Consider the following 26,418-nt stretch of genomic DNA (forward strand, 5'->3'; position numbering starts at 1 on the left):
AATTTGCATAGTCTTAGCTGAATTCATCGAGCGAAGGAAGGTTTTTAATCAGTTTCTATTATCTCGAGTGGCAACAACGCTACTTTTAAGCTAAACAATCCTTTTCCGTTTCTTACGTCTGTGTATCCTTTAATTGAATTCTGATTCACGAGAAGATTAAGAGAAATTTATAGCTGCCTACCGTGGATATAATAAATCACCGATTCCTGACGATTGATTCGTTCACGAGCAACCAACAGTCGAAAAAGAGATTAAATCGTACGCCGAGATTTTTTCACCGATTTTATCTATCCTTGTTGAATCTATTATATTATTCTTATAATAAGATCTTTATAATAAGATCGTCCGAGTGTTCGTGGACTCGTTATAGCTTCTGGTAATTCTCCTAATTCATCGTTTTCTTCGTGTTTCTTTCGTCTTCGACTGCGCAATCTTGGCAATTCCTATCATCGCTGCTAAGTACGTTTAATTAAAGTACATTTTTACGTAATTAACTAAAACTACTCTATTAAATTGTACACGCAGGCAATGGCAACGAAAATATTAATTCGCCTAATATACTTACTTTCTCTAGAGAAATCATCTCTTCGTATTGCAAGTTTCACTGCGTTTTGTCCGAGAAATGAAATTTCCCCTCTACTCTCTGTATATTATTTAACGCCCAGTGAAACTGCAAGTTCTTCGAACACGAAGCATAACTATGTATAACGTATGAGGTAGCTTCGAACGTTCAGATGTACAAAGATTACGTTGGAAATAAATTTGAAGCTTCGTAACAATCGATAAATAATAAATACATACAACGACGCATACATAAACAAATTTAATCACAAATTTCTTTAAATTCGATTTCAAACTGTTATAAATTCTACTTCGAAGAATAATCGTTCGAAGAAAATTGAATCTTGCCATGTTACGAGAAAAAAGAGATCTGTAAATGAGTTAGAAATACGAGTGCAGCAACGACCAGTTTGTTCAATCGACGTGTATAGCTGTTTCAAACTATCGTCTATAGCTGATAGAGATTATTGTGCTTGGCATGTGTCAGTTATAACCGACAATCTCGTCGAAAGGGCCGAGTGGAAAAGAAGTTACCGTGCTCCGAAAATATCGATTCGATGGCTCTTCCGTTCGGATAACATTTTTCTTATCCTCGTTTCTTCGTCATTTGGACTTTCATGTAAATAATTTGTTAGGCTACGATACTTTGCCTAAAGAAATAAAAAATAAACTTCTCGGATGTCGAGGATCTGGAAACCTCGCGAAATTTCCGACTCGAGCTCGCGGATTCAAAAATTCTGTTTCGGCTCGTCGTTGCCATAGATAACAAACAAAGACGACTCCTGTCAAACTTCAAACTTTTCAAAATCCTTCATCGTCGAAGCTATCAGAAAAGGACGCGTTATATTTAAACAATCTTACCAATTTATCCTTTTGAACGTGTCTTCGACTCGAGCTCGCGGGTCCGAAAATTCTGTTTCGGCTCGTCGTTGCCATAGATAACAAACAAAGACGACTCCTGTCAAACTTCAAACTTTTCAAAATCCTTCATCGTCGAAGCTATCAGAAAAGGACGCGTTATATTTAAACAACCTTGCCAATTTATCCTTTTGAACGTGTCTTCGACTCGAGCTCGCGGGTCCAAAAATTCTGTTTCGGCTCGTCGTTGCCACAGATAGCAAACAAAGACGACTCCTGTCAAACTTCAAACTTTTTAAAATCCTTCATCGTCGAAGCTATCAGAAAAGGACGCGTTATATGTAAACAATCTTGCCAATTTATCCTTTTGAACGTGTCTTCGACTCGAGCTCGCGGGTCCAAAAATTCTGTTTCGGCTCGTCGTTGCCATAGATAGCAAACAAAGACGACTCCTGTCAAACTTCAAACTTTTTAAAATCCTTCATCGTCGAAGCTATCAGAAAAGGACGCGTTATATTTAAACAACCTTGCCAATTTATCCTTTTAAACGTGTCTCCGAAGGCAATTAAACGCATCTGGGATTCTCGTCATAGCAGCAGAGCAATGTTAATGCAGCGCAGTTGCATTAGTCAGGCGGCCAATCCTGCTACTCGGCATTCGCAATCAGAGCATCCTGCTGAGCATTAAGCGAGCGACAATTTACCGAGCTTTCCCTTTCCCTTCAAAATTCGTGCCTCTCGCAATTCTACGGGCCATCTTGCTCGTCGTTTCGCTGTCGAGGCAAAACGGCCACCTTGGAATTGCCATACATAATTGGCAATCCGGCGCAATTAGCTGTGTCCCTTGTCGACTGGAAAGATTCAACGGCAATTTTCACAACTGCCTGGCCATTGATTCGAATTTTCGATGCTCCGCGTCAGAGTGCAAACTCTCTCAAGGAAATTATCGAGCGAACATATAATCCTGCCCAAATTTTCTACCAATCGATACTTCGATGTTCCATCGTTTCGTTAATCCACGTTTTAACGATCGAGGTTCTACTATTATATCACATCGTTGCTGTGATAATGACACAACTAAAAAAAAAAAGAAAAAAAAACGATGAGAATTTTAGAGGAGAAACTTTCTAAAATTTGTAAAGAAATTTTCGCCAGTCATTTACGAGCGACGATAAAAGCAGAAGATACGGTGATTCTCGCGAGAGCTTTTATTTGCGGCGCCACAAAACAACCGCGAGAATGAGCCGGCGTCGTTGCAAAGCTAAGGACAGGCTATGAATAATAATACTTACTTTCTAAACTGATGCAATTATAAATATACCGTACGTGATAAAAGTAGAAACACGGTGCAGTGTATTTTTACGGTAAAAGCAAATTTGACAATTTTTTAATCGACGTCCCATCATCTATGCTCAGCAGTGATATGGCGATGTATTCTGTCGTCGCTGTTCCCGATAAAACACCCCAAGTACGATGAAAAAATGATAAAAATCAGCGTGTCTCGTCCACCAGTTGGTCAAAGAATTAGACGCTCGAAATGACTCACTTGTTGATTTTTGACGAGGGCAATTTTCTTCTGACGATAGAACGACTTATGACGGATGTCCTTGTGTGTACATCAATAAGGATCCATCGGTCTGAGAAACGCGACGCGATTCTATCGCGAGCTTAGGAGATGGAGGGGCACGACTGGCCAGAGAAATGCTGGATTAAGGTTAGTTGTCTGGAAGAAATTCGCTCGGAAGAGACGTATTTTGGGAAGACTGGCAGAAGTGGGTTTTAACGGATGAGAGAATTTTTCGAATTAAACGGATGTGAACGTTTAACGTTAGCTTGCTAGATTTTTGTATGATGTTCAGGTAATTTCGCGTAATTGTTGAAATTCAAGATGTAAGAGAAGGAATAAGATTAGTGTTAAATGGAATTTATATTTGTAGTATCTTCGAGATATACTCGATTATTCCAATTACTCGAAATTCGCGAGCGATTTGCACGAAAGTATATTATCCGATTAATTCTCAGGTTTTGTTGATGTAACAATTTACGTAAAGTTGGACGAACGGAAGAAACGACGATGAATGTAGAATTTGAAATGAAATTGAAATTTTGAAGCTGGTCATTTAACCGAGCCTAGTAAGGTTAGCGTTAAATGGAATTTATATTTGTATTATCTTCGAGACATACTCGATTATTATAATTAACCGAATTTCGCGTGCGATTTACGCGAAAGTATATTATCCGATTAATTCTCAGGTTTTGTTAGTGTAACAATTTACGTAAAGTTAGACGAACGGAAGAAACGACGATGAATGGAGAATTTGAAATTGAAATTTTGAAGCTGCCTAAGGCTTAACCGAGTCTAGTAAAGTTAGCGTTAAAGAACATGCAAATATCGTAGTAAATTTCTAATTGCGAAACCGGAAGCCTCGACGACGTCGGCAACGATTCGTCGATTTTATCGTTTTATTTGGTCGTCGTTTGTCATATTTTACGGTCTCCGTTGTCCGTAACTGTGTCGCATCTGGCAATTTGAAATTCTGAAATAACAGTTTTGTGAAAGTTCAATACGCGAGGAAATTGTTCGATGTCCGTAAATATAGGAACAGGACGATAAAACGCGCGATAAAAGTTTCAAGAGCCGAAAAAGATGGTGACGCAATTAGCGACCGGTAACTTGCGACAAAACGAAGTTAACGCGACAAAGGAAATTAAATTTCAGCTACATCCCCAAGCGCTTCGGGGTTACCGTTGCATCTTTGTATTTTCTTTGCTACTTCGAAACTTCCTTCGAGCTTATCAAATTCAACAAGCATCGCGTTTAAAAACTTTCAAAGTCGCCGACTTGGACAACGATTGTTAGTTAACACTGACGAACGAAATCAAACAAGAACGAAGTGGAACGACGAACTATTCTTCTTATTCTGTTTGCTGATTTACAAAAACGATCGAGTATCTATTTTAATTAGTACAATACGCGTAACGTGACTTTGCAAACGAAGACTATAGCCAGGAAGTCACGTCGCTTTCTGAAAATTAATTTAATCGCGTCGTAATACTCTATCATGCGTCCACAAGTCATCGAATATTTACCTTTGGACAAAATGATCGTTAAAACGTATTTTATCTTACGTTATGCGATCTCAACATCTAACGTACACGCTAACTTTATTTCGTAATGCAGATCGTTTTACAGTATAAAATCTGTTTTATATAGTTGAAGTTTATCTGATAAATTATAGGAGTTTCATTCCCTCACTATGATTTCTCTTTAATACAGTAGGAGTTCACGTTTTAAACAAGCGGATTCGACAAACAAGAGTTCGCTTAATCGGCTACTAAATACAAATTTTCCTGAATTAAATGGAGTTTCACTGCGACTTGTGGACGAATAATATCGACCTAAAAAGTCGTATCTAAATTTGAAACGTTTATTTTACCCGAAATAGGTCAATGTCCGATGATTTATGGACGAGAGGGTACGTGACGATTATGGAAACTAAAATCAGTGTAATTTCGTAATTGAAAGACGTCTGGTGGGAAAAGGGGCGCGTGTTTCGATACTAAACGTGCTAGCGCGTACTTATATGGATTGATAATATTTTTAAGCTTCGAAGAAAGCACAGTGGCGATTAGCGCGTGCCGATTATTCTAAGAGAACGAAGCTGACGCCAGGCTGGAAATTGGATTCTTCGCCTAAAGGATTATCGGTGCGTTGAGAAATTGCTTGCTGCCGCAAATTCGCATTTTCCAGCCACCTTTGAAACCTCGTGGCGCTCGAAAATATTCGATGATCGTAAAAGTCAACTTTAACCTTATCACGCGGTAACTATCGCGAGGGAATTAACTCGAGGCAAGAAACGAAATTGAGTTTTCGAAACGTTCCGCGCGTCTAGTCGTGGGTTAGCGTTGCTCCGACTTTGGTGGCTTTGCAATTCTAGCGGAAACCTTCGCCTCTTCGATACCCGAGAAAATGGTAAGGATAAAGAGAGACTTTGAAACGATATTCGTGGAACGTTGCTCGATGATCGTCGGACAAACGTAAACGAAGAGGAGATAATAGAATTCCGAGAACATCTTGTTGCGTCGAATCGTTATCGCAGTTAAATGTTTTCTGCAAATGATGCAAGTATTCAGCGCTGCTCCTTTGTCGCTCTCGAACATTACGAAATTAAGAAATTCTAGCAGCGGAGTAAAGTTAACGCGGCCAAATTGAATTCTAAGTTGCATCGAGCGAGTTCTCGTCGCATCCGCGAATTGGTCGCTTTAGTAACTCTGTCTTCTGTCTTCCTTGACGTTTCACGAATATATTCGAATATGTTGTCACGATAATTTCCACGTACATTCAAGATTTTCCTATTACGAAATGGAGAAGCAGACCACCGTCACTTTGAGAATATCGCTTCTAGTTTCCAAGATTATTATCGTTATTTCGAAAATCGAAAAATCCAATACAGATCGCGTTTGAGAAACATTCTCGATACGATTTCAAAGCTGGAATATTCCCATACAATTTGTCTCGTGTATTAGATGCTACAACGAGTACTCTACTTTGGACACCCTATACATTTTTACACGTTATACGTACTCGATTCTGTGCATTATGATTCCACAAAATTTCGAATAAACGCGACATTAACATTTGAAAATGCTTGCGTGCGCGATTACCTAATTGAAAGATATTATTATGGTCCCCTTGCAAATTTTTAAGTCGTGAGTTTCGTACAAACGGAGCTTCCCTATAGCTCCCTTGACACGTTGGAACTGCGAACGTAGGAACTTTGAGCAGAGCGGCTGACATGTAGAAGCCCGTGCAACAAGGATATCCTGAAACGCGGGCACGTTGCTGTTATAATAAAAATTTAGAAGTTTGAAAGTACGAGGATGCAGTTAGCGTTCGATAACTGTCCGTAGAAGGCAAAGTGAAGGCAAAGGGGCGGAGTAAAATTCCGGCTGCTTATGAAAGCCAGACACGCGCAGCAACTTGCATTCTCAGTTTCAGGTTTGTAGCGAAACCAGTTATTAGTTTTCCCGATATGTCCCATAAACGTTGTACGATATAGTAAAACATATAGTTGAGCCGGTTTAAATAGGAAATTCAAAGTCGCATAGGATGCGCATAATATGCAAAGCTGTATAAAATATTCCGTGTAAAATATGAAGTTTAACGAAGGAAATAAATTATCATTTAAATCATATTTTTCTATTTACGTTCGTAAAGATGTGATATCGCATAAAGGTCCACGGCCCACTGCTACTAACCTTCGATGTCAAAGCGACGTTAAGACTAATCTGAAATAAAAATAAAAAAGGAGAGAAAAAGAAGGAAAAGACGAGAAATCATTTTGCCCTGCAATTCCCACGTCCTTTTTGTCGATTGGCTGGGAACTCGTATCACGGTCGATGCGATTATTTTGCCGCGTGCCGAGGGTTAATTAACGTCAAGTCGAATATAGGTGGAAGTTCTCCGGCTTCGTTCTCCGCCTCCGTGCCACACGTTTTGTCGCCCCAACGACTCAGTACTCGTCGAAATCCCAAGAAATCGTTATTTATGGCTGTTTTCTTCGATTTGTTTCGGGCTACTGTTTACGAAACACTTGGACGTTGCTCTATTATCTTGTTTCTTCGTTTCGCGGCTTGTCTCGTTCCTAGTCATCGGTTGCTGGCTCTCGTGTGCTCTCCACTAACACACACATTTCTTTGTTTCTCTTTGTTTTAGCGCTTCTTCGTTGAAAAATAACGTTCGCTTATTTGTTTGTTTGTTGGAAAATTGTTTCGTGGTTGGAACGGGGCTAACTTAAGGCAACTGAAATTTGTATTCTTCCGCTCCTGCGATTATTCCGTAGCTCTTATGGCATTTTCAGTGCAGTGCATGAATTTATAATTCATTCCATGTGAAACGCCGAACGAGGTCAATTTTCTTAAAATTTTGCAATAATTTCAGTGTCCTAATGCTTACGACCGCTAACCTATGTGTAAGAATTTTTAAAGAAATTTTCTACCCTCCAGATGCATACAGGGTGTCCGAAAACTTCGAGACGAAGCTTCCACTATTCGTTAACGAGGTCAAGTAGATACAACAAGTTCGCATAAACCTACGTCCGGAAATGATTTTTCGGAGAGTTATGAGAGTTTTTTATCAACTTTTATCAATTGTTCTACCAATGTGTAATAAAATACGATAAATGCGAGAAATTGTCTCCTTGCGCAAACAACGCAGAACTAACGATCGTCGAATTTTTCCGAACGTTTTTATTCTTGTAGAAATACATAGTATCATCTATAATACTAAACGCATCTTGGATACATACAACCGGTGTTCCGTTTGTACCACATTTTCGTAAACCACGAGCGACATCGCCGGGAATCTTCGAACGCTTCTAACTCTTCCATAAAGCATTTTCGGACACGAGTTTCTACGATTTGTACCTTTTTTTTTACCCGCTTAATTTCACTAACGCGTAGCACACGCTCCACGTCCATTTACGACTTTTACTCCATCGTAGGTTCGAGCGACTTGAACTAGGTTTGAGCGACTGATTCGCTTTTCGATCGAACGACCAGCTTGTTTTTCTTAGAACCTGGTTATTGATTGAATTCCCACGGTGATGAATGAAGGTACATTGAAACCGACCGACTTGCCATTTCTGACGTTTGATCGGCAGCGAGGTCGAAAATACGCGCGTCGACCTCTTTTAATATTACCGCGCGTTAAATCGCGAGTCTAATCCGCCATTGTACGAGAAAACCTTCGTCCTCTTCGGCTTTTCGAGGAAGACAGTTGGATATTAAAATTGGGAAAATGGTGGCGAAAGAATTCTTCGTTTTTCATCGAAGCGACGCGTACCTACCGTGGATTTAAACTTGGTTATAAATTCTGAAATTCTGTTGAAACGCGATTTCACGAACAAAGCATTTCCCTTCTCTTCGTATCGTACCTTTTCTTTCTTTGTATTTATCTTCAATATTTTTTTTTGTACTTAGATTTATATCAAATATTTTTACATCAAATTAGACACCTAACATAAAGTGTCTTGACAGTTCCTTCGAAGATACCTCGCAATCTTCTGTTGCTGGTTTTTACGTTAGAGCTGACAATAGAATTCGCAATATGAAGAACGTCGTACAATTGCAACGTCCTCGAGAAAATACAGCACTTTGTAGCTCTCAGTTAAGAATGTTAGTTGATACAAAGGTCGTCTGACCAGCGATACATCTGCAAACCATCGGATAAGCCGCGCGTTTTGTTTGCACCGGGCCATACGCCTTGGTCCGTAATTTCGCTGATGGAGACTGGAAGCTGGCTAGCGTGAAAAATCCGGCGGACGTCAGATGATTTCGAGGCGTAGCACGCTGATGAATCGACGTCATTCTCTGTTCGCGATACCCGGCCACACAACAAACATATTTCTCCCGGGGGATGCGCGTCTTCTCCGCGAAAGGGTAGATCGGTGCAGGTTTACAAAAGCTTGGAGGAATCAGGCGAACGACTGCCACTTTCAAAAGAACCGACGACCGCCCCTTTGTTGTCTTCTATCCTTTTGCTTTTCTCGTTTGCGACTCTGCTAACAACGTGCAGCCTTTGAAGTGTTCGCCAGTCTCCTTTTCTTCTGGGCGTTCGTTTCGGCCTGTTTATGCGATCGTCCGCGATCGAAAGAGGAAAGGAAACAGCGTGATTAAAGACTGTGCGCCACGATGTATTTCGTTTGTCATTTGGATCCGAGCGATACGGGTAGGTGAAATGTTTGGCAAGGTTGACCGGATTTGTGTTTTACGAGGTCGTGGAAACCGCTGGGAGCGAAGGTTATTGGGTTCGATGTTGATGCATTCGTAATGCCCAGTCGATGTTACGCGATCTACGGGTTAATGGATTTTTTCCCGTGGTTCTGAATATACACAGTAATGCAAGATAAAATGTTTCATATATGAAATAACAAATATAATATCGCTTTAATATTGCTCTAGTTTTAACCTTTTGCACTCTTACGTCGAATGTGACTCGACATCAGTTTTTATCTCAGGAGTTTCTTTGTCGAGTCCCATTCGACATTCTTTCAGTTCCACCTTTTTTTTGTGAAACGTGCGAAAGAAAATGAGCATTGTATTCTGGAAATTGTTTCAAGATATATATCGTACACTTAAAAATTAGAAGATACAACAATAGTGTAAATAAAACTGGTATTTAAGTGAATTTGCTTCTTCCCTTATTTATTTATTTATTTAAATTGTCTTATTTTTTAGTTCAAGTAAATTTTAAATAAAACACTTAGAAGCGTTGGCAGCTGCTGGTAACGAAATTGAAATAAAATTCGGAGTGCAAAGGGTTAATAGTTTATTTCAAGTGCCAGTTCGAAGGGGAGAAAATGAAAATTCAATTTTAAATAGCAAATATTAGAAATTATTTCAAAATATATATCGTACACTTAAAAATTAGAAGATACAACGATAGTGTAAATAAAACTGGTATTTAAGTGAATTTGCTTCTTTCTTTAATTATTTATTTAAATTGTCTTATTTTTTAGTTAAAGTAAATTTTAAATAAAACACTTAGAAGCGTTGGCAGCTGGTGGTAACGAAATTGAAATAAAATTCGGAGTGCAAAGGGTTAATAGTTTATTTCAAGTGCCAGTTCGGGGGGGAGAAAATGAAAATTCAATTTTAAATATCAAACATTTCATTTTCAACTTGCAGTTTCACGGTTTCGATAGATTAGAAAACTTTCTTATTTGTTATCTGCACAATGTTTTGAATTCTTTACTTATCATTGAAACTTTTGCATTTTTCTATATTTATATTACATTTATATCGTATGGAAATTGATTAACTGACGCTCTGAATGGTAGCAAGTGCATGGAGATGTTAATTCCGCGATCGCGTTTATATTCAATTTAGAATGATCGCAAAGAATAGTAAGAGTTAAATTGAAAAATCCTATTTTCGAAACTTGCGTCGAATTAAGTAAATTATACGAATTCATTTTACCGACAAAAAGAGATCGCGTACTTTCGTCCTACTTTCTGTCCAGGCTAACGAAGTACGTATATCGATTTTTCAAATATCTTGATCATTTACGTACCAGATTTACGTATTGAAATTTTATATAATTTGCCAATTACGTTCTCGACGCTAGCCAAAAACAACAACGAGGTAAAACCTTTTTACGATTAAAGACAGGCTTCTATATGCAAGACGAGACTTGGTCGCTGATGGAAAATCCGCTTCTATTTTTGCGCGATCGTGGCGATGAAATAACGAAATTCGTAAGTAATCAGTACCAGAGATATATACAGTCAGTCACAAAAGTCTACAATACAACCTTCATAAAATGTCAAAGTGAAAACGCCAGCTTCGCTAATTCTTTTATCACATCGAGGTGCTCACAACGCTGTTCGCTTTCAGATTTGCCAAGAAAAAGGAAAAAATAATATGAAAATATGAAATACAACGTTACAAAAATTACACACGGCTGTTATGTCTGCGTGAAATCGCAGAAATGTTAGGCTTAACGTTACATTAATATTTTTTAGATTTATAGATAATTGTCTTTTTAAATATTAACAATATTTTTACTACACACGTATCTCGTTGGCGTTGAAAGAAAGTCAAAGGTTGCGTAATTTCTGATGTAATCTTTCATGCCAGGATTTTTGCCAGTTAAACGTTCAAATATTTGTAATTCTTTGTAGAAATTCGTTAATAAGAATCGCACTGATACGCAAGTAGAAATAATTCCGTGACAAAGGATCTTTAATTTCTTCGGTCGGATAAATAAAATCCTATAGGTTTACGTAGACTTTCGTGACTGACTGTATATATCCCACTGATCATCCAACCAGCTGAATATCTCGCATCGAGAACTTCATTCGAGCAGTTCGACCTACTTTTCCTTTGACCGCCTAATGCGAATTGATTTCTGGATATTAGAAGTACAATGCGAAATATCACGTCTTTGCTGCTGTGTTTCTCCCGTCGAGTTAACAATTTTATCATCGGTGTGCCTTTACTCTCGAACAATTGCGAACACCGTGATTTCGTTCGAATGTATTTTTTAAACAAGCCACGATATAAAAGGTAAAAGCTCGGAAGAATAATACGTAATTAATAAAGGAATAAAGTAATTAAAAGGTAAAACCAACTTTTACGTACTAAAGCAGTTAAATGATAATGCGTTAAAGTATAACGTTGCGTATTTGCAGGATTTTGTTTTAATCTCCTCTGTAAATCCTTGCTGCCATAATATTAGGACGCCTCTGCAGGGAATAACTTATTAGAATAATTAATCGAGAATAATTTGTCGGAACAATTTATTATAAATTAACAGTGGCAAAATGATGTTAAAACTTTACACGATCAAATATAATCCTTAATGATTACAATTTCGTTTAAACAATTTCTACGAAACGAAATTACTCTCGTGACACGGAAGTTTGTTCCATCGATCGAACGATCATTTCCACGAAAAATAAGTTACCGTAACGCTGCGTGTTAACGCTGCAAAGCGTGACAGACAACGTTAATTACGCGCAGCGGGACGACTGCTACGAAGAATATATTTGCACGATGTGTAATTCTGATATACAGAAGGCGCGATCAACCGCACGCACAAACTTATAGCAGTTGCATGCTTGTCCGCTCTTTGCTGTTGTACGCGCGCACAGCTACCACTTTTATAAATATCAGTGTTGTTAAGAACGTTGGAACGTTACTTAGACTTAGGAAAATTCCAGATGACCAATGGAGAAATCGTTAGGGAGTTGCATCGCGTTAGGAAGCTTCTCTTTAACGTACAACTTTAGATTACAAAGAATCTACGAATATATCGTTATAATAGACGTTTTATTAATTACGTGCGCTAAACTTTAAAGAATCATCGTTTCTCATTTGCAGCTCTAGTCTAAAAAGAATTTACATATTCGACGTTATAATAAAAGTCGGACTTTTCCGTTTCATATCCACGATATCTCTCGATTACTGTTTTAATCCTTTCGAATAGTTGGTTCGTTTTAACGACACTGGCGCAAAAATTTAGTATTTCAGGCCGTGTATTTTACAATTCCGGCAATTAAATTCGAACGAGTTCGCGCGTTACTTTTTTTTTTTTACTAAAAAATGCTTGCATATTTCGGAATATCGATATTTATGCTATATTTACAGCACTATAAAAAGGATAGCATTTGGCGTTATCCTATATACACAGGTTGTTCTACATTATAGATAGTTGTAATAACTTGAAATCAGATTCTGTAAATGTATTACTTGCAGTAGTTAATGGAATTTACGTATTCGGTAACGAGGCAGAAGCCAATTTCGTTTGCACGAGTATCATAGCTTTTGGAAATCGCTATTTTCCATGATATAATTGGTTGGGTACTAATTTAGCCGATACTATATTAATTTAGAGAAGATTCGATCTGTCAGAGACGGAAGCACTCTCTGTTTCAAATATGTAACTAATTACTTGAAAAAAGAAAAGACTCTGATAATAGCGAAATTACTTGAAGTAATTAGCGAAATATGTCAAGTATTTTATTCGACTACGTGTAATCAAATTACCATCTGTTATAGATATCTGTTTAAATTCAAATTTATAAGTACGTGCGCGGATCGATTCTTTTTAGATTCGCAGACTTGTGTCAAATAATTACGGGAGTAGCGGTTCCCACAGAGGATTAACCTAAGAGCTTCCATCACTCCGCGGCTTATCTTGCTCTTGAAGCTCCTTTGAAGCAGAACCATTAGTTATTTAAATTCCTGTCCAAGTTGATCCGAATTTACGGTGGCGCGGCCGCACCGTGGTCTCAAAATTCGCTACGGTCTAAAGTTCATGATCAGGATCGAATCTCTTATATGGGATAAAGATTAATTGGATTAGAATATTGTTTATTTTATGTGATTATTTTGCCCAGTTGTATGGCGTGTCAGCGCGAACAAATTCCTCTGTTGTTGCGAGTTTTATGAGGAATCCGGCCGTCTCGATTTCTTCTTGCTCGCACAATTTCCAGCATTTAACGACCGCTCCGACTGTTTATCCGCTTTGTAAATTCTATGAAATTGTTAAACTGAAATTCAAACTAAGAACGAGCTCGATCCCGACTTGGGGAATCGTCGACGCGGTTACGAGCAGATTAAATAACGACGTGTTTATCCTTCGTAAATTAGGATTCGGGTTACGTATCTAAACAATTAAAAATTAATTATATCAGTCTTCAATCGCGTCGAATTTGTCCTCATATCGTAATCGCAATTAATAGTTAAATTAAATTATTTATAATTAAAACTATATTATAGGCGAGGTACATAAATGGCATATAAATTTGTTATTATCGTATTTGTTCGATTTCATAGGATGAAAATTATCGGTCGTTTTTTAGACTAATCGTTTTCCTATCGACCTGCTGGTAATCTTTCATTATCCCCTCTCCTTCCTTTATCCCCCCACCCTCTCTCACTACCCTTATTTCACCGTCTAGGGTTGAGGTGAAACTGTCTTTCACCTTTCACTTTTTCCATCCATCGTCCCCTCCCCCTCGTATTTCAGCTTTTTTTTTCCTTTTCGATTTTTCATAATTTTTCTTGCTTTACCTTTAACCTTTTCTTTTCCGATCGTTATTTCCTCCGTCTTCGTTTTTAACCTTTTGCCTCCGTACCTTTTATTTTCTTTTTCGTGCTTCATTTCTCTCGTCTTTAGTTTTTTGATTCATTACACTTCCTTGTTGATATCTCTTTACTCTCTCTCTCTTTATTTTTTTTTACCGATTTATAACCCTTTTTAACCCACTTAATTTTAATTTTAATCTTAGTCGTCGTTCTATCTGGACTCTATCACGTTTCGAACTTCCCTCTTTCCTAATTAATCTTTCTTCTTTTTCCTCCCTCTGATATTCTAAAATCCTATCCCTTGCTACTTTGCAATTTGTCATATTTCTATATTTTCAATTCGTTCGTCGCTTCCGCAGCGACGTAACGTTATCGCCGTTACATTACGCGTCTTTTTAACAGTTGGAAGCTTCCTTTCGATTTTCCATGGTTTTCTGATTTTTTCTGTTTTTCTGCTTTGCATTCGTGCAAGGGGCGAAAAGTTAAAAAGCCGGGCCACCGTCAGCTTGAAAAATCGATTTTCACGCAGGGCCACGTTGCGTTTGTTGTTTATTTACGCTATGGCCGCGTTAATCATTCTATTCAGACGTTGCTCTTGCGGTGATTAATTTTAACTTCCTGACGGACCGTTTAACAATTCTCGCGTTACACAAATGCTATTTGCGATTAACTATTTATTCAATTGTTGTCCTAGAACCGTGTTATCGTTACCAAATTGCGTGTCACCTTTCTATAGTTTGTATTGCTTGCGGGTGATTCGTCCTCGTTATTCCCAGCCATTTATTTCAGTTATAGTCCCGTCACAATTTTAGCTTATCGATCTGTGATTTGGTTTCTGTAAATGAAATACGACGAAACGTATGTTTTCCCCGACGAAAAGAGAAAACAAACCAACTGTGAAATACGACAAACTAACAAAAATTGCACGTACTGCTAGTCTTACCCAATTTATCACATAAACGCATTTGTTTAGTTTCATCGAACGGTTTCACGTAGGTTTAGCATAGAATCTTATGGATGAGTCTGAGAATGTTGGTCGTTATTCTGCAAGGCGTACGATATATTTCATCGATGAGATGTCGTTTGAAAACCAGCAGTCGTCTCAAAATATATCGATCAATTTAGAATAATTAACGTAATTAATTAACGTTTAGAATGAATATCATTTTCCGTAAATATTGCGACAAGTATTCGTAAATATTCGTTGGGACAATGTGTCGCGACATATTTATTTCGTACTAACCTGGGCAAACTGAAATTTCTCGACGAAGCTTTATTTCGAATGCATCGACCTACAATGCTCTAGTTACTTGGCTCATAAATATTACGACGCTTACAGAAACGCGAAATAGAAGGGAAAAGTCGTTAGAAGATTGTGAAAACCTTCGACGTCCTGTTCGTCTTCCGAAGAAAATTTGCACAAAGCGTGACATCGTTGTGAAATCAGGAAAGCGTTAACGGTGGGAGAATCACGTCGGTGGAACAACGATAAATATCGCGGAAACGCAGCGATTTCGTACGATCGAAGGGAACGAGGTCTTATTCGCGATTGCAATCGAGTTCAGGATTAGCGAAAGGGATTTCTGGCTTCTGCTCGGGCTCGCAATCTTCCTAAGAATCTCTCAGAGATCCCGCTACTCTCTCACTAAGATTAACGTTTTCTAACCACTAGTTCCTTTCTCCAATCGAATCCTCGAACGCTCACCTTTTCGTTTTCACCTTCGATCGTTATTCACCTACACTTGGATCATACACACGCGCACACACAGGCGGTCGCGTTCAAGTGAATTTTACTTGATTTTATTTACATTTCTTAACGACATAAATGACGATTACGTTCGACGACTACTTATAAATATACTTAAACACGCCAATTAAATTATCATATCGATTATAGTCAGTAGCTTGAATAATTTCTTCAACTTAACGATACCTCGTGGTATTTGCTAGTTTTCAATCGTCTCTAGATCGATACCGTGTTTCGTGTTGATATTTCTATCTCACGCGTTGGATAATGCCATCTTCTGTTATCTATTGGGTGGTCCGAAAAGTTTCTTTCGATATTTTCACAATATTTTCCGTTTAATATCATTTTATCGAATTACGCATGATCCATTTCGACAGATTAGGTTTCATGTTAGGTTTGTATAAAGATGCGTCGTTGTAAAAGTCGTATCTGTAGAAGAAAGACACTTTTCGGGCAATCTAATATCTTTAACTTTTCATCCTTCTCCGTTTCATTTAACGCATTATATCGATGTTCAGTTCGATTTTACGACTAATTAATCGGCAAAAGATATGGAATTGGTGTAGTAACGCGCGAACTTTCAATTTGCAAACGTTTTCGGTGCGACCTTAACGCAACCAAATATCCAACTAACTCGTTCAGAACGACGTCACGAATCAATCAGTCTGTAAAAAATATTTAATCACCGTGTAGCGTGCAACACGTTGCAATAAGCGCAGTTGGATTTTCCGCCTGCAAACGAGAGCAGCTCGGATCCGACGCAACCCGACAACGTTCAACCGATGCTTTCAGCTGAACGTCGCGAATTAACCAGAGGTTGGAAGATATTAAATCATTGTATACAGTAACGCAATTTTTCTTTTTCGTCGTAGTATCGCAAATTAAGCAGTCGTTCAAAACATCGGATTATCGCGTATCATAGTAACGCGCGATTATAAACATTTCGTTTCGACGTTTCATCTACGAACGATGTTTAGTGGGAACGAAGCGCGAACGAAAATTCGAACCAACCTTCTCAGACCTACGTTTTCGATTAACCGATCGTTCGAGAAATATCAAAACCGCTGTATACGCGCGAACGCATAATTGGATTTCCCTTTTACAAAACGATTTTACTTGCGATTACACGCAATCGGTGTCGGGGAACCGGCGGAAAATCAGCCAGTAGACAGTCGGTCCACGCATTCCATTTGAGGTTTTATCGTCAGACCGCTCGCCAGAGTAATCTGTCGAAACGAGCAGCAACTTCTTACGGTAGAAAATTGCCGAGAAGCTGCTTTTGTGCTTTCTTTCGGTTTCGCCTCGATCGGGATCGTTATTTCGCCGCTCAGCCACTTTTCCTTTCTACCTTCCAGCAACGGAATATGCCTGTCGTATCGACTTTTGACTTCTCCGCTCTGTTTGTTCTCGCTTCGATTAAGTCAATTCTGCTCACGTTCTCCGTGGAACTCGGCACGGAGGAACGGAATCCGTCCTTCTAGGTTTTCCACCATATCCTTCCAACGTGAATTCTCTCTTTTACATTCCCCACGGGTCAGCCAAGCGACACGACTGTTCCATTTTGTCCACAGACTCCGATTGTTTAAGCATTTCCAAAGTAGCTACATTCTAACCACTTTTTCCGTAATTAACAAACGTAGATACGCGAGCGAAGGACTGAATCGTCTCTCGTTCATTTAATTTGCCGTGTGACAACTTCTGCCTCGGTTTTAAACCCGTTTCTCCTTTCAATCGAACTCTTTGAACACGAAATTCAACGATCAGAGTGTTCCTACTGTCGTTAGTTTGCCCCTGTGCGAATATAATATCCTTTAAAATTTCTACACGCGCGATCAATTTTGCGCTGCACGTCATCGTGATCATCTCGACGCATACCGAGAGGATAGAAATTTTCAAACTGCGTCCATTCCAAACTACAATCGAACAGATTCCTTTTCTGCGAATTTAATATTCCGCTGGTTCAACCGGCCCAAGCTGTTTGCTTTATGACACGAACTCGGCCAATCCAGCTACAGCGTACAGCCGTTTCAATTTTCGCTGTAGAGCTTCCGGTAGGTACCCTGGGTTTCGCATCGAGAGAAAACAGTATCGATACGCTTTTACGTATATAGGTTTTATCGCAGCAGTCGGTTGTTTGTTACGAGAACCTTTCAGTGGTCAATGCGATCAGTTCCGTTTACAATGGAGTCTCGATTATCCGTGATCGTGTTCTGAAAAGGAACCTCGCTCCTATTTACGACCTTCGCGTTTCGGTTCCCCGTGACCCATCGCTGTTCGTATGGGGATCCTCTCGGAACCCTACGTTCCGTAATTTTTAGTGATTGTCGTGTTTTATTGCGTCGACCATCGAAAGACAGTGGAAGAAAGGTGGTTCGGTTCCTCCGATCAAGAAACTACGAGATATTATTCGAATAAATCTCTGCCACGGCTGCAAATCAGCTTCGCGAATTACTAGCCAGCTCTGATTGTCTCGTATTTAACGTAAGATCGTGAAAGAGCAGGTGGAAGGAAGGTTGTTCAGTTACCCGGATTCAAAACTTTGAGATATTATTCGAATTAATCTCTGCTACGGTTAGAAATCAGTTTCGCGAATTACGAGCCAGCTGATTGTCATATTTAAAGGGGAAACTCTAAAAAAAGAAGGATAGGAAAACAGACGGATCGAACGATAAATAATAAATTATCACGCTAGAGTGCCCAGAACACACGAACGTCGATCTAATGTATATTTATCTCTTATTTATCGTTTACAGTAACAATTCACTAAAATTCATCGTCGCTGAACAACGCGTGATGATAGGTTCTTAACCAAAGTATTAGGTTGTCCTGAAAGTTTCTTTCGTTTCAGAAGGAAATAATAGTTGCGCAACATTTTTCCTTTTAACGCAAACGAAACGTGTCCTGCGACAGCTAGAAGACGATCGAAGCTAAAGACCACAAAATTTGACCGATCAGCTTTCGTGTTTGCATCAACGTAGCCAGATAAAGCAGCTGCGTGCAGATAGCGAAAGACATTTTTCGGTGAACCTAATATTTCTCGGCGAAAGGATTCGAGAAAGTGGCGAGTGCGCTCGATAGAAATTCGACGATCAACGACTATATCTTTGTATCGTGTTCAAGTAAACGATCTCTAACGATCACTTTCCACTATCAAAGGTATCGGGCGAGTAAAATGAAACTACATTACGTCCGATTTTAGAGTAATTTAATTCAGGATTAATATATCATTACTCGACTTCTATTTCGCAGAAAATTGAAGAATTTCCATCATCCGTATGATACTTATCGTTATGAATATTTTTATCGCGGAACAATGTTTGTTACACAGTAAACCTATTACCAACAGATAGTTGGCAAGAGAACCGCATTGCTTACGACATAACCTAATGTTATCTTACCTACTGTTCGCAGTACATTTACTTCAGCTGTGCATTACAATAGCCATTCGTACGCAGAGATAAGTTTGCGAGAGGCCACGGCAGTGGCCATTAGTAGCGAAAGGGTTAGACTATGTACAAGAATACCAAGTATTTAATACCGAGCTGTTGTTGTTCATTTGCTGTGTCGTTAAATGGACAATGACCTTAATTCGTTAGCTGAAAGGTTCTCGAGCAACAGCGCCTCGTTTCCACCGGGAAATCGTAACGAAGATCGCGAATTACTTGCGTTACGACCTAACGCGTTCGTCGTTCTTCATTGATAAACTGCCGCCTTTTACGCGTACGCACGAAACGTTGAAGAACGTGGAAACTCACAGAATACACGTAAAATGCAGAAATATGTCCTATATAAAATATCGAAAATATAGTACTCGTTATGAAACAAACGGATAAAAGAAACGTCTACTTGGGTTTCGTATCGTTGATGACGTTTAGGAAAATATTCATTTGCGTAAACGTCCACAGTGTTAAGAATCGCACGGAACGAGTAAAGATGTTGTACAGGGATGAACGGTGGTGGGACAATTTTTCGAATCGTCGCCGTCATTTAATTACGACACGCACAGATGAATGCCAAGCGGAAGATTTGAGCTCGCTTTATGTCGCGCATTTAGGGAAGCTCCTCTACTAGCCTCTCGTCTCGCTTCTTTTAACCCTAGTTCGATCAAGTATTTTAGTTTCGTTTATCGATATCGCGAAAGCTCGTCGAACCGCTTTTGGAAGATGAAGTGTTCAGCTCGCATTGGAAACCTTAATCGTCGAAACTCTACCTTAACAAGTCGATTATAGTTAAAGTCCTTAATCTAAATTGCTCGTCTCGCGTGTTCCGATTTCCCATCTCGCGGAAGCTCCGCCTACAGAAGGAAGCAACGTTTATTGCAGTTCGTAGTTCACTTAGGAGTTTCGTTGGAAACTCTTCGTTTCAAGTACACCTGTCTTCGCGTTATCCGATCTACGTAAGCCTCTCGAATTATTTTAACAGAAGGAAGAAAGAGTATTCTTTGTATCGTTCTCTACAACTTTACGGAACGTCAAATATCTCATTTCGATTCAATATTTTTCATTTTTCGATCATCTAAGATTCCATAACAGCTTGTTAGGTTTTCCTTCGAGAATCAATCTAACCTTCACTGTTGCTCGTAATTATTTTATTTGAAGAAAGAAAGAACTTCTTTTTCTCGAAGTATCACTCACTGCAGCTTGTAGCGATGTATTCGCTTCAATTTTCCTACCTTTCTCGATTCCGTATTTTTCGCAAATTATTAAAGCTTTTACAAAAAAGCTTCTTCACTTTTTCCTCCACGATCATACGATCTAACTGCTTGACCATGGTTCGTGACTATATTATATCGAAAACATATTTCTATCATACTTCACAATACACTAGACATCGCTTGTTGCAACTAGGAACGATCCGCATGTTCTCGATAATTTCTTTTCGCTTCGCTTCGACTCTTCCACTCGTTTTAATTCGATGGAATCCTCGTTTCATTTTCACTCTAAACTTTCACAGGAGCTTCGAATACACACGCACATACACGCATATATATTACCCAGATTTTCACAAAATCTTCTTCAGTTTATCTGCGATCATGAAACAACCAAAGCTTCACCGTGGCTCGTAATTCGCTGAGAAACCACGGCCGGTCAACCACGGTTCTTCCGCTTCCGCTGCTACCGGAAGTCGACGTTTATTAACGACTTTAAACCCTGGTGACGGCGATCCCCGGTCTCCCGGGGCCAAAGGCCTACCTGGATGGCCTCCAGCTTTGGTTTTTGTATCTGCAGAGCAACACTTTCTTGAAGGCCTGCCGGAAGACTTTGTTGAAGATCGTGTAGAAGATAGGATTGACCATAGAACTGGCGTAGCCCAACCAAGTAGCCAAATCGAAGATGTTGTGATTGATCTGCCTTTCACAGTCGGGGCACACGGCTGGTATCAAATTGAGGACGAAGAACGGCGCCCAGAGGACCACGAACGTGAAGAAAACGACGCCTAGAACTTTCGTGGCTTTTTGCTCCAGTCTGATGATCCTTCCGTGTCGCGAGCTATTTCGCGAAGCAACGCTGCTGGTTCTCGAATGGTGGCTACGAATTGGCCCTGAGTATCTGTGCGGACACGGCGAGGATGAATTGCTGCTTTGCTTAGAGCTGATGCTCGCTGCTCCGTTATGAGCACGCATGGTCGCTGCACGCCGGATCGGACCACCTCTTGTGGTCAATAGCGTCGTTCTTGTGTTCCCTGTGGAATTAAAACGAGGAATTATAGTTTCCTAAGACTTGATCGCGGGCGCTGTAATTCGATTCAATCGGATTATGGCAAGATTTTTCCACATTTGATCGAAAAAGAGATGCTGTTACGAATTTTTGCTTATCCGTCTCGCTGCTCTTTTGCAATCGAAACAAAGAACTGTAGTTTTGGAAGATTTTACGATTCGCTGTGTCGAGCACGACTCGAATCTTCATTTATTTACAGGAAAATTAACTCCACGACGATTTTTTATGTTTCAATCTTACAAATTTCAGCGAAGAAAACGAATTTGTGAGATTTTCAAAAGGATGACACGTTTCTGATTCTTCGCGTTTCAATCCGATTACATGTTGGCGCGCTGAGTAATAATACGAATCGATGGCTAAAAAGTGGTGGTTAATCCTGGAGGACACACCCTGCATATGGATGTACACCGTATACCGTAGTTTCGGAATTGATCATGTGTTGAACTTGGTAATTAATTGAGTTACAGCCTGTGTTTAAATTAACGACTATCAGTTAATCTCTACAGCTGTTCTGCAACATTAAACGCATCTGACAGTATATTCGAGTTAACAACTGCTCCTCCAAAGTGACAATTAATTAGGTCACTAAATTCGCCTCGTAAAACTTTTAATACCCCAAGGAAAATTAAATGCGACCAGAAACGAAAACGGTAGCAATCGAGACAATTTATTTATTATATCGACTTCCGCGTCGGCAGGCTAAAAAACCAAATCAACTGGCACCTAACTATTATAGAAACCGCTTTGCCAACCAGTTCCTATTTCCAATCAATCTGAACGTTCTACCTAAGCTGGATCCTTCTTCGTCGTCTCGTTCACGCTTGTAAATAATGAAACTATCTTTTGACGCAGCATAGCGAAACAGAAAGTTTTCTATAAAATACAGCACTGTAGCAATTGCAGGGAAAGAAATGAATTCGTGTCTCCAATTCCAAACCTTGTCCTCTTTCAAAAAAGAAGAGAAAAGAAAAGGGAGCAAAAAGATCAGATGAATAGCAGCAGCAAACCAAAAACCACTTTATCGATTCTCCCAATTCCCAATACCTAATCGCCTTTTAATATGAGCATCGCGAGAAGTAAGATATTTCTCTATAAAATACAGAATTCTCTCAATTACAGAGGAAGAAATGAACTCGTATCTCCAATCCCAAAACCTCAAAAGAAAAAAGAAGAAAAAATCAGATCGATAGCAGCATCGAACCAAAAGCCACTTTATCGACTTTTTTCATTCCCAGTCAACTGGCACCCACCTAAACTAGATCCTCTTTTGCCGCTCTTCCACGTGACGACAGAATTTGGCTCGTAGCTTCTGCTCGCCTCCATTCTACCGCTGTTGTTTCTACCGAGAAACGTAGCCTCCAGATTCTTCCCCGAGATTGGCTTCATGGTATCGCTGGAAACGATCACGACGTCGCTGGATGGTTGCGGAGGTGGTCTCTTGGACGATTCGCCGAAATAGGGGCAGGTACACGGCGGTGGTAACGCGATTTCGCCTTCCTGTTTATCGCTCGACTTCCTCTGCGTGCTCGAGGCTTCCTCGTTCGACGAGTTCTTCCGCGAAACGGAACCACGGCCGAACACTGGCTGCTCGTGGAAACTGAAAGATCGTTTCCTGGGTGTTCTCGGCGAACCCGATTCCGCTCGTTCCAAACGGGCCTCGTTGAAGGTGGACGCGCGTCGCCGATGCTTCCACGGGGTGGGCGAGCTTAGGTCTTCCGGTATCGAGAGGCTCGTTCGAGAATCGGACGCGCTGCTTCCGCTTTCTCCGCTCCTGGAATGTTAAATAGTCGTGGTCAGCATTTCGTGAGATCGTTCGTCGTATCGATACGATATTCGGTTTATACGCGTAATCTGTAACTTGTATGGTAACGCGTAGTACACAGAATCGTGCGAGTTCTTGGTACTCGTTTTCGACAAAGTTTAGATACCTCGCTCGAGAGTACAGTGATTTATTATAATAGATTAACATCGTTCGTTATAACCTTCTCCGTTTCTTTTCTTTTTTTCCCCCTTTTTCTTTAAACCGAAGATTTACTACGTTGCTGTTGAAAGATGCGCTATTTAATCATCAAAGTTTACGATTTATGGACGCTGCCGGAGCATCATATTTTCCTGCCAACCTCTTCCAGCGATACGATTCGTAGAAAGTAGGTGAAACGAGAGATTCAGTTACGGCGGACTAGTGGTTTTTCAAACTCTCCTTCCTTTCTATAGCAACTTTCATTATCGATCGACATATATTTTATCGATACAAAGTATAATAGCTCGCAGCTACTGGAAATCGAGCATCATATCGATGTATCCTAGAAGCGAGAAATGTACAATAATTCGTGGAACGTGACACAGGACGAGGCTCGCGTTCCATCCCGATGGAAAGCTTTCTCGAAAGGTAGTGCATTTTTAGGTCCAACTTCTCATTTTTTCCCTTTCCTTTCGCCCTGTCTGTATGGAGCGCGGTAATGGATCGCGTGGATTGAAAAAAGAAAAAAAAAATACAGGAACGGTACAGCCTCTCGACGAAAAAGGCCGACGAATGCCGCTATAAATCGGACATATATGAAACGCAGCTGCGCCAGCCACTTTTGACGCGTTCTATCCATTATTGGCGATCAACCAGCCATTATTGCATGCCACGAAGCAAAGGCAAAGGCGCCGATGAAGCTCGGTTTCATCGCGAGCAACGCCAGTTCGAACGACTCGTGGCTCTTGAACGAGTCGAGTCTCAAACGAATTAGAATTAAAACGAGCCAAGTCGCAAAGGCTTCCGACACGACCAACGGTATGTTTGGAATTGAAAACGAGTTGGAATTAAAGCCAGCGAACTTGTACGGGATTTCTGTTCGGCCGATAGCGAATTTGGAATTCGAAATACGTTCGGATCGAAGTTCTCGCAGCGAAGGTTCGTCGAATGGTCGAATCGAGTCAACGCGTGTTTCGGGTCGGATGGAAATTCGGTTAGATCGAGAATGAAGGGAAACGGGAAGAAATTAAAAATAAAGAAAATGATGATCGAATGATGGAGTTTCGGAGGCGATGTAATTCTGAAACGTTCGAAGCTGGTGGCAGTGAGATTGAAAAGAATGAATTCGGAGACTCGAGAAGTTGGAATGGAGATGGATTGGCATTAAGATTGGATAAACTTGAAAATGGAATTAAATTTAAGAGAGAAGAATGCGAAAGAAAGAAACGTGAAGGAGAATGAATTTCAAAATATCGAGACTCGGATGAGTTTGAAGTTTAAAGTAAGAAACGAGTTTTAAGTTTAAGATAAGATAAATTCCAACGATACTCGCGTCGTAACCGAAGAAAGTTGTCTGGAAGGAAAATGAGAATGCCGCGAATCATATTCTTTCAGTAGATTAAGACGTCTGAACTATCAAAGCTTCGGATGTATTCCGATAATCTGCCTTGTCTTGCGTGAAACAAGAAATTCATAATACAAAATTGCGTAAAAACAAGGAATCTGCTCTATACGGAACAGGAATGTTCAGATCTCGATAACGTATAATCTTTTTTCTATATCTCCGGCAAAGTTATTTAATAATAGCCGCCGGCTATTACGAAATATGTACTGTACAATACTATCGTCGAAGATTCTTCATCCAGTCCATGCGGCTTTTCATTTCCTCGGAAGCCTGATTATTGCAGGGAATTCTTCGAATAACTTTCTCCGTATTTTTAAAATTCCACGGCAAACTTTCATTACAACGATATCAATTTCGTAATAGCGTTAGCATTATCGTTCGAAACGAGGCATCGGGAAAAGACACGTCGAACGACAACAAAGTACGCAACCATTGAGAAATATACGTCAAATTACGCGAAAGTATATGTTGTCGAAACTAATCCAAAGTATAATTACTTCGTGCAACGATCGATAGGTAAAACAATTTTCTACCGATTTTACAATTTTCTGTTCTACTTTTTCAATCGCGTTCTCGAAACCACGAATTTGCATAAAAATCTATCGACCACTTGCTAGAAGAAAAGACAGCGCGAAGGAATAACAGTTTTCCATAGCAAAATGGTGTCGATTCGTGGGGAAATTGATGGCGTGTAATAGATGAAAAATGGGGACAGGTGGGGAAACATCGACGCAGAAATTTTTCAGCTGCTCGATCGCTTGATAGAACGATTCCCAACACTTTCGAAATTGAAACTGGAATAGGATATTGTTACCGAAATCGATCGTTGAATGATCGTTGACCAAGGTCTTCCTATTCGCTCGACCGATGCGATTGATTGGAGATGCTTCGAGTGCTTGTGGCAAAATCAAAACGCGAACGTATCCGATCCAGCGACACTTCACATTTTTCTCTTCGATCGGATATATTTCAATGGCAGGCATTCACCCGTTCGTGTTACAGACGAGCACGTCGATGATCCAAGGAGAAATCATCGGAATGTTTTTTCCAATAGAACTTTCAAGCTGCCGTTGTGTCATCTGTTATCGGGAAATGTAAAGTTTCGCAATTAAAAGTGCGAATTTTATCTGCCATTATAATCGAACGTTGTGTGGAATCGCGTCAAATCAAGTTCGTCAAATTGTTCGCCACTTGTTCGAACGAACCGCGTCCATTGACGTAACTCGGAGTCACTGGTGAAAAAAAAAAGAAAAAAAAAAGAAGAAAAAACAGGGAAAGATTTAAAAAGATTGAAAAAGGGAAAATGCAGGAAATAAACATCGGCGGAAGGGCGAGGGAAGAAGCGAAGGGAAAGGTCGTTCCGCGCGAGGAAAGCCATTATATATGGTGGTTCCAGGCCTCGGTAGTGGATCGCACTTAGCTGCTGGGCATTCAAAGTGCAAAACGGGCCGGTGGCCACTTAAGTAAACTGCTCTTACCTACCTGGGGCACTCTAATAAAGGAATGCACTTAGTCGTATCCACAAAGGATTCGCGTCGTAGCTTCGTGCTTTGCTCGTCACTTTGAAGCTCTTTGAA

General features: G+C 39.9%; 3 protein-coding genes across 7 annotated transcripts in view; 1 reads left to right on the forward strand and 2 right to left on the reverse strand.

Moving 5' to 3' along the window:
- Positions 1–26,418, reverse strand: part of LOC126928876 (phospholipase A1-like) — a 241,015-nt gene that overhangs the window by 69,484 nt on the left and 145,113 nt on the right. Inside the window, exon 1 of one of the 4 annotated variants that reach the window (XM_050744732.1) lies at positions 25,197–25,208. The exons of the other annotated variants lie outside the window; for them this stretch is intronic. The gene's annotated coding sequence lies outside the window, so the exon portion shown is untranslated. Of the gene's footprint in view, positions 1–25,196; positions 25,209–26,418 lie in introns of those variants that run through there. 4 annotated transcript variants of the gene reach the window in all.
- Positions 1–26,418, forward strand: part of LOC126928867 (26S proteasome non-ATPase regulatory subunit 1) — a 91,375-nt gene that overhangs the window by 48,666 nt on the left and 16,291 nt on the right. The gene's annotated exons all lie outside the window — the stretch shown is intronic.
- The window catches only part of LOC126928868 (5-hydroxytryptamine receptor 1A), a 117,359-nt gene continuing 111,586 nt past the window's right edge, over positions 20,646–26,418 (reverse strand). For both annotated transcript variants that reach the window (XM_050744710.1, XM_050744709.1), the window contains exons 6-7: positions 22,727–23,247; positions 20,646–21,441 (exon numbers count right to left, since the gene is read on the reverse strand). In XM_050744710.1, coding sequence (XP_050600667.1) covers positions 20,948–21,441; positions 22,727–23,247 — 1,015 coding nt within the window. In that variant the 3' untranslated portion in view covers positions 20,646–20,947. The remainder of the gene's footprint in view (positions 21,442–22,726; positions 23,248–26,418) is intronic.

The sequence above is a fragment of the Bombus affinis genome, chromosome 2 (assembly GCF_024516045.1).
Source record: "Bombus affinis isolate iyBomAffi1 chromosome 2, iyBomAffi1.2, whole genome shotgun sequence".
NCBI classification, from domain to species: domain Eukaryota; kingdom Metazoa; phylum Arthropoda; class Insecta; order Hymenoptera; family Apidae; genus Bombus; species Bombus affinis.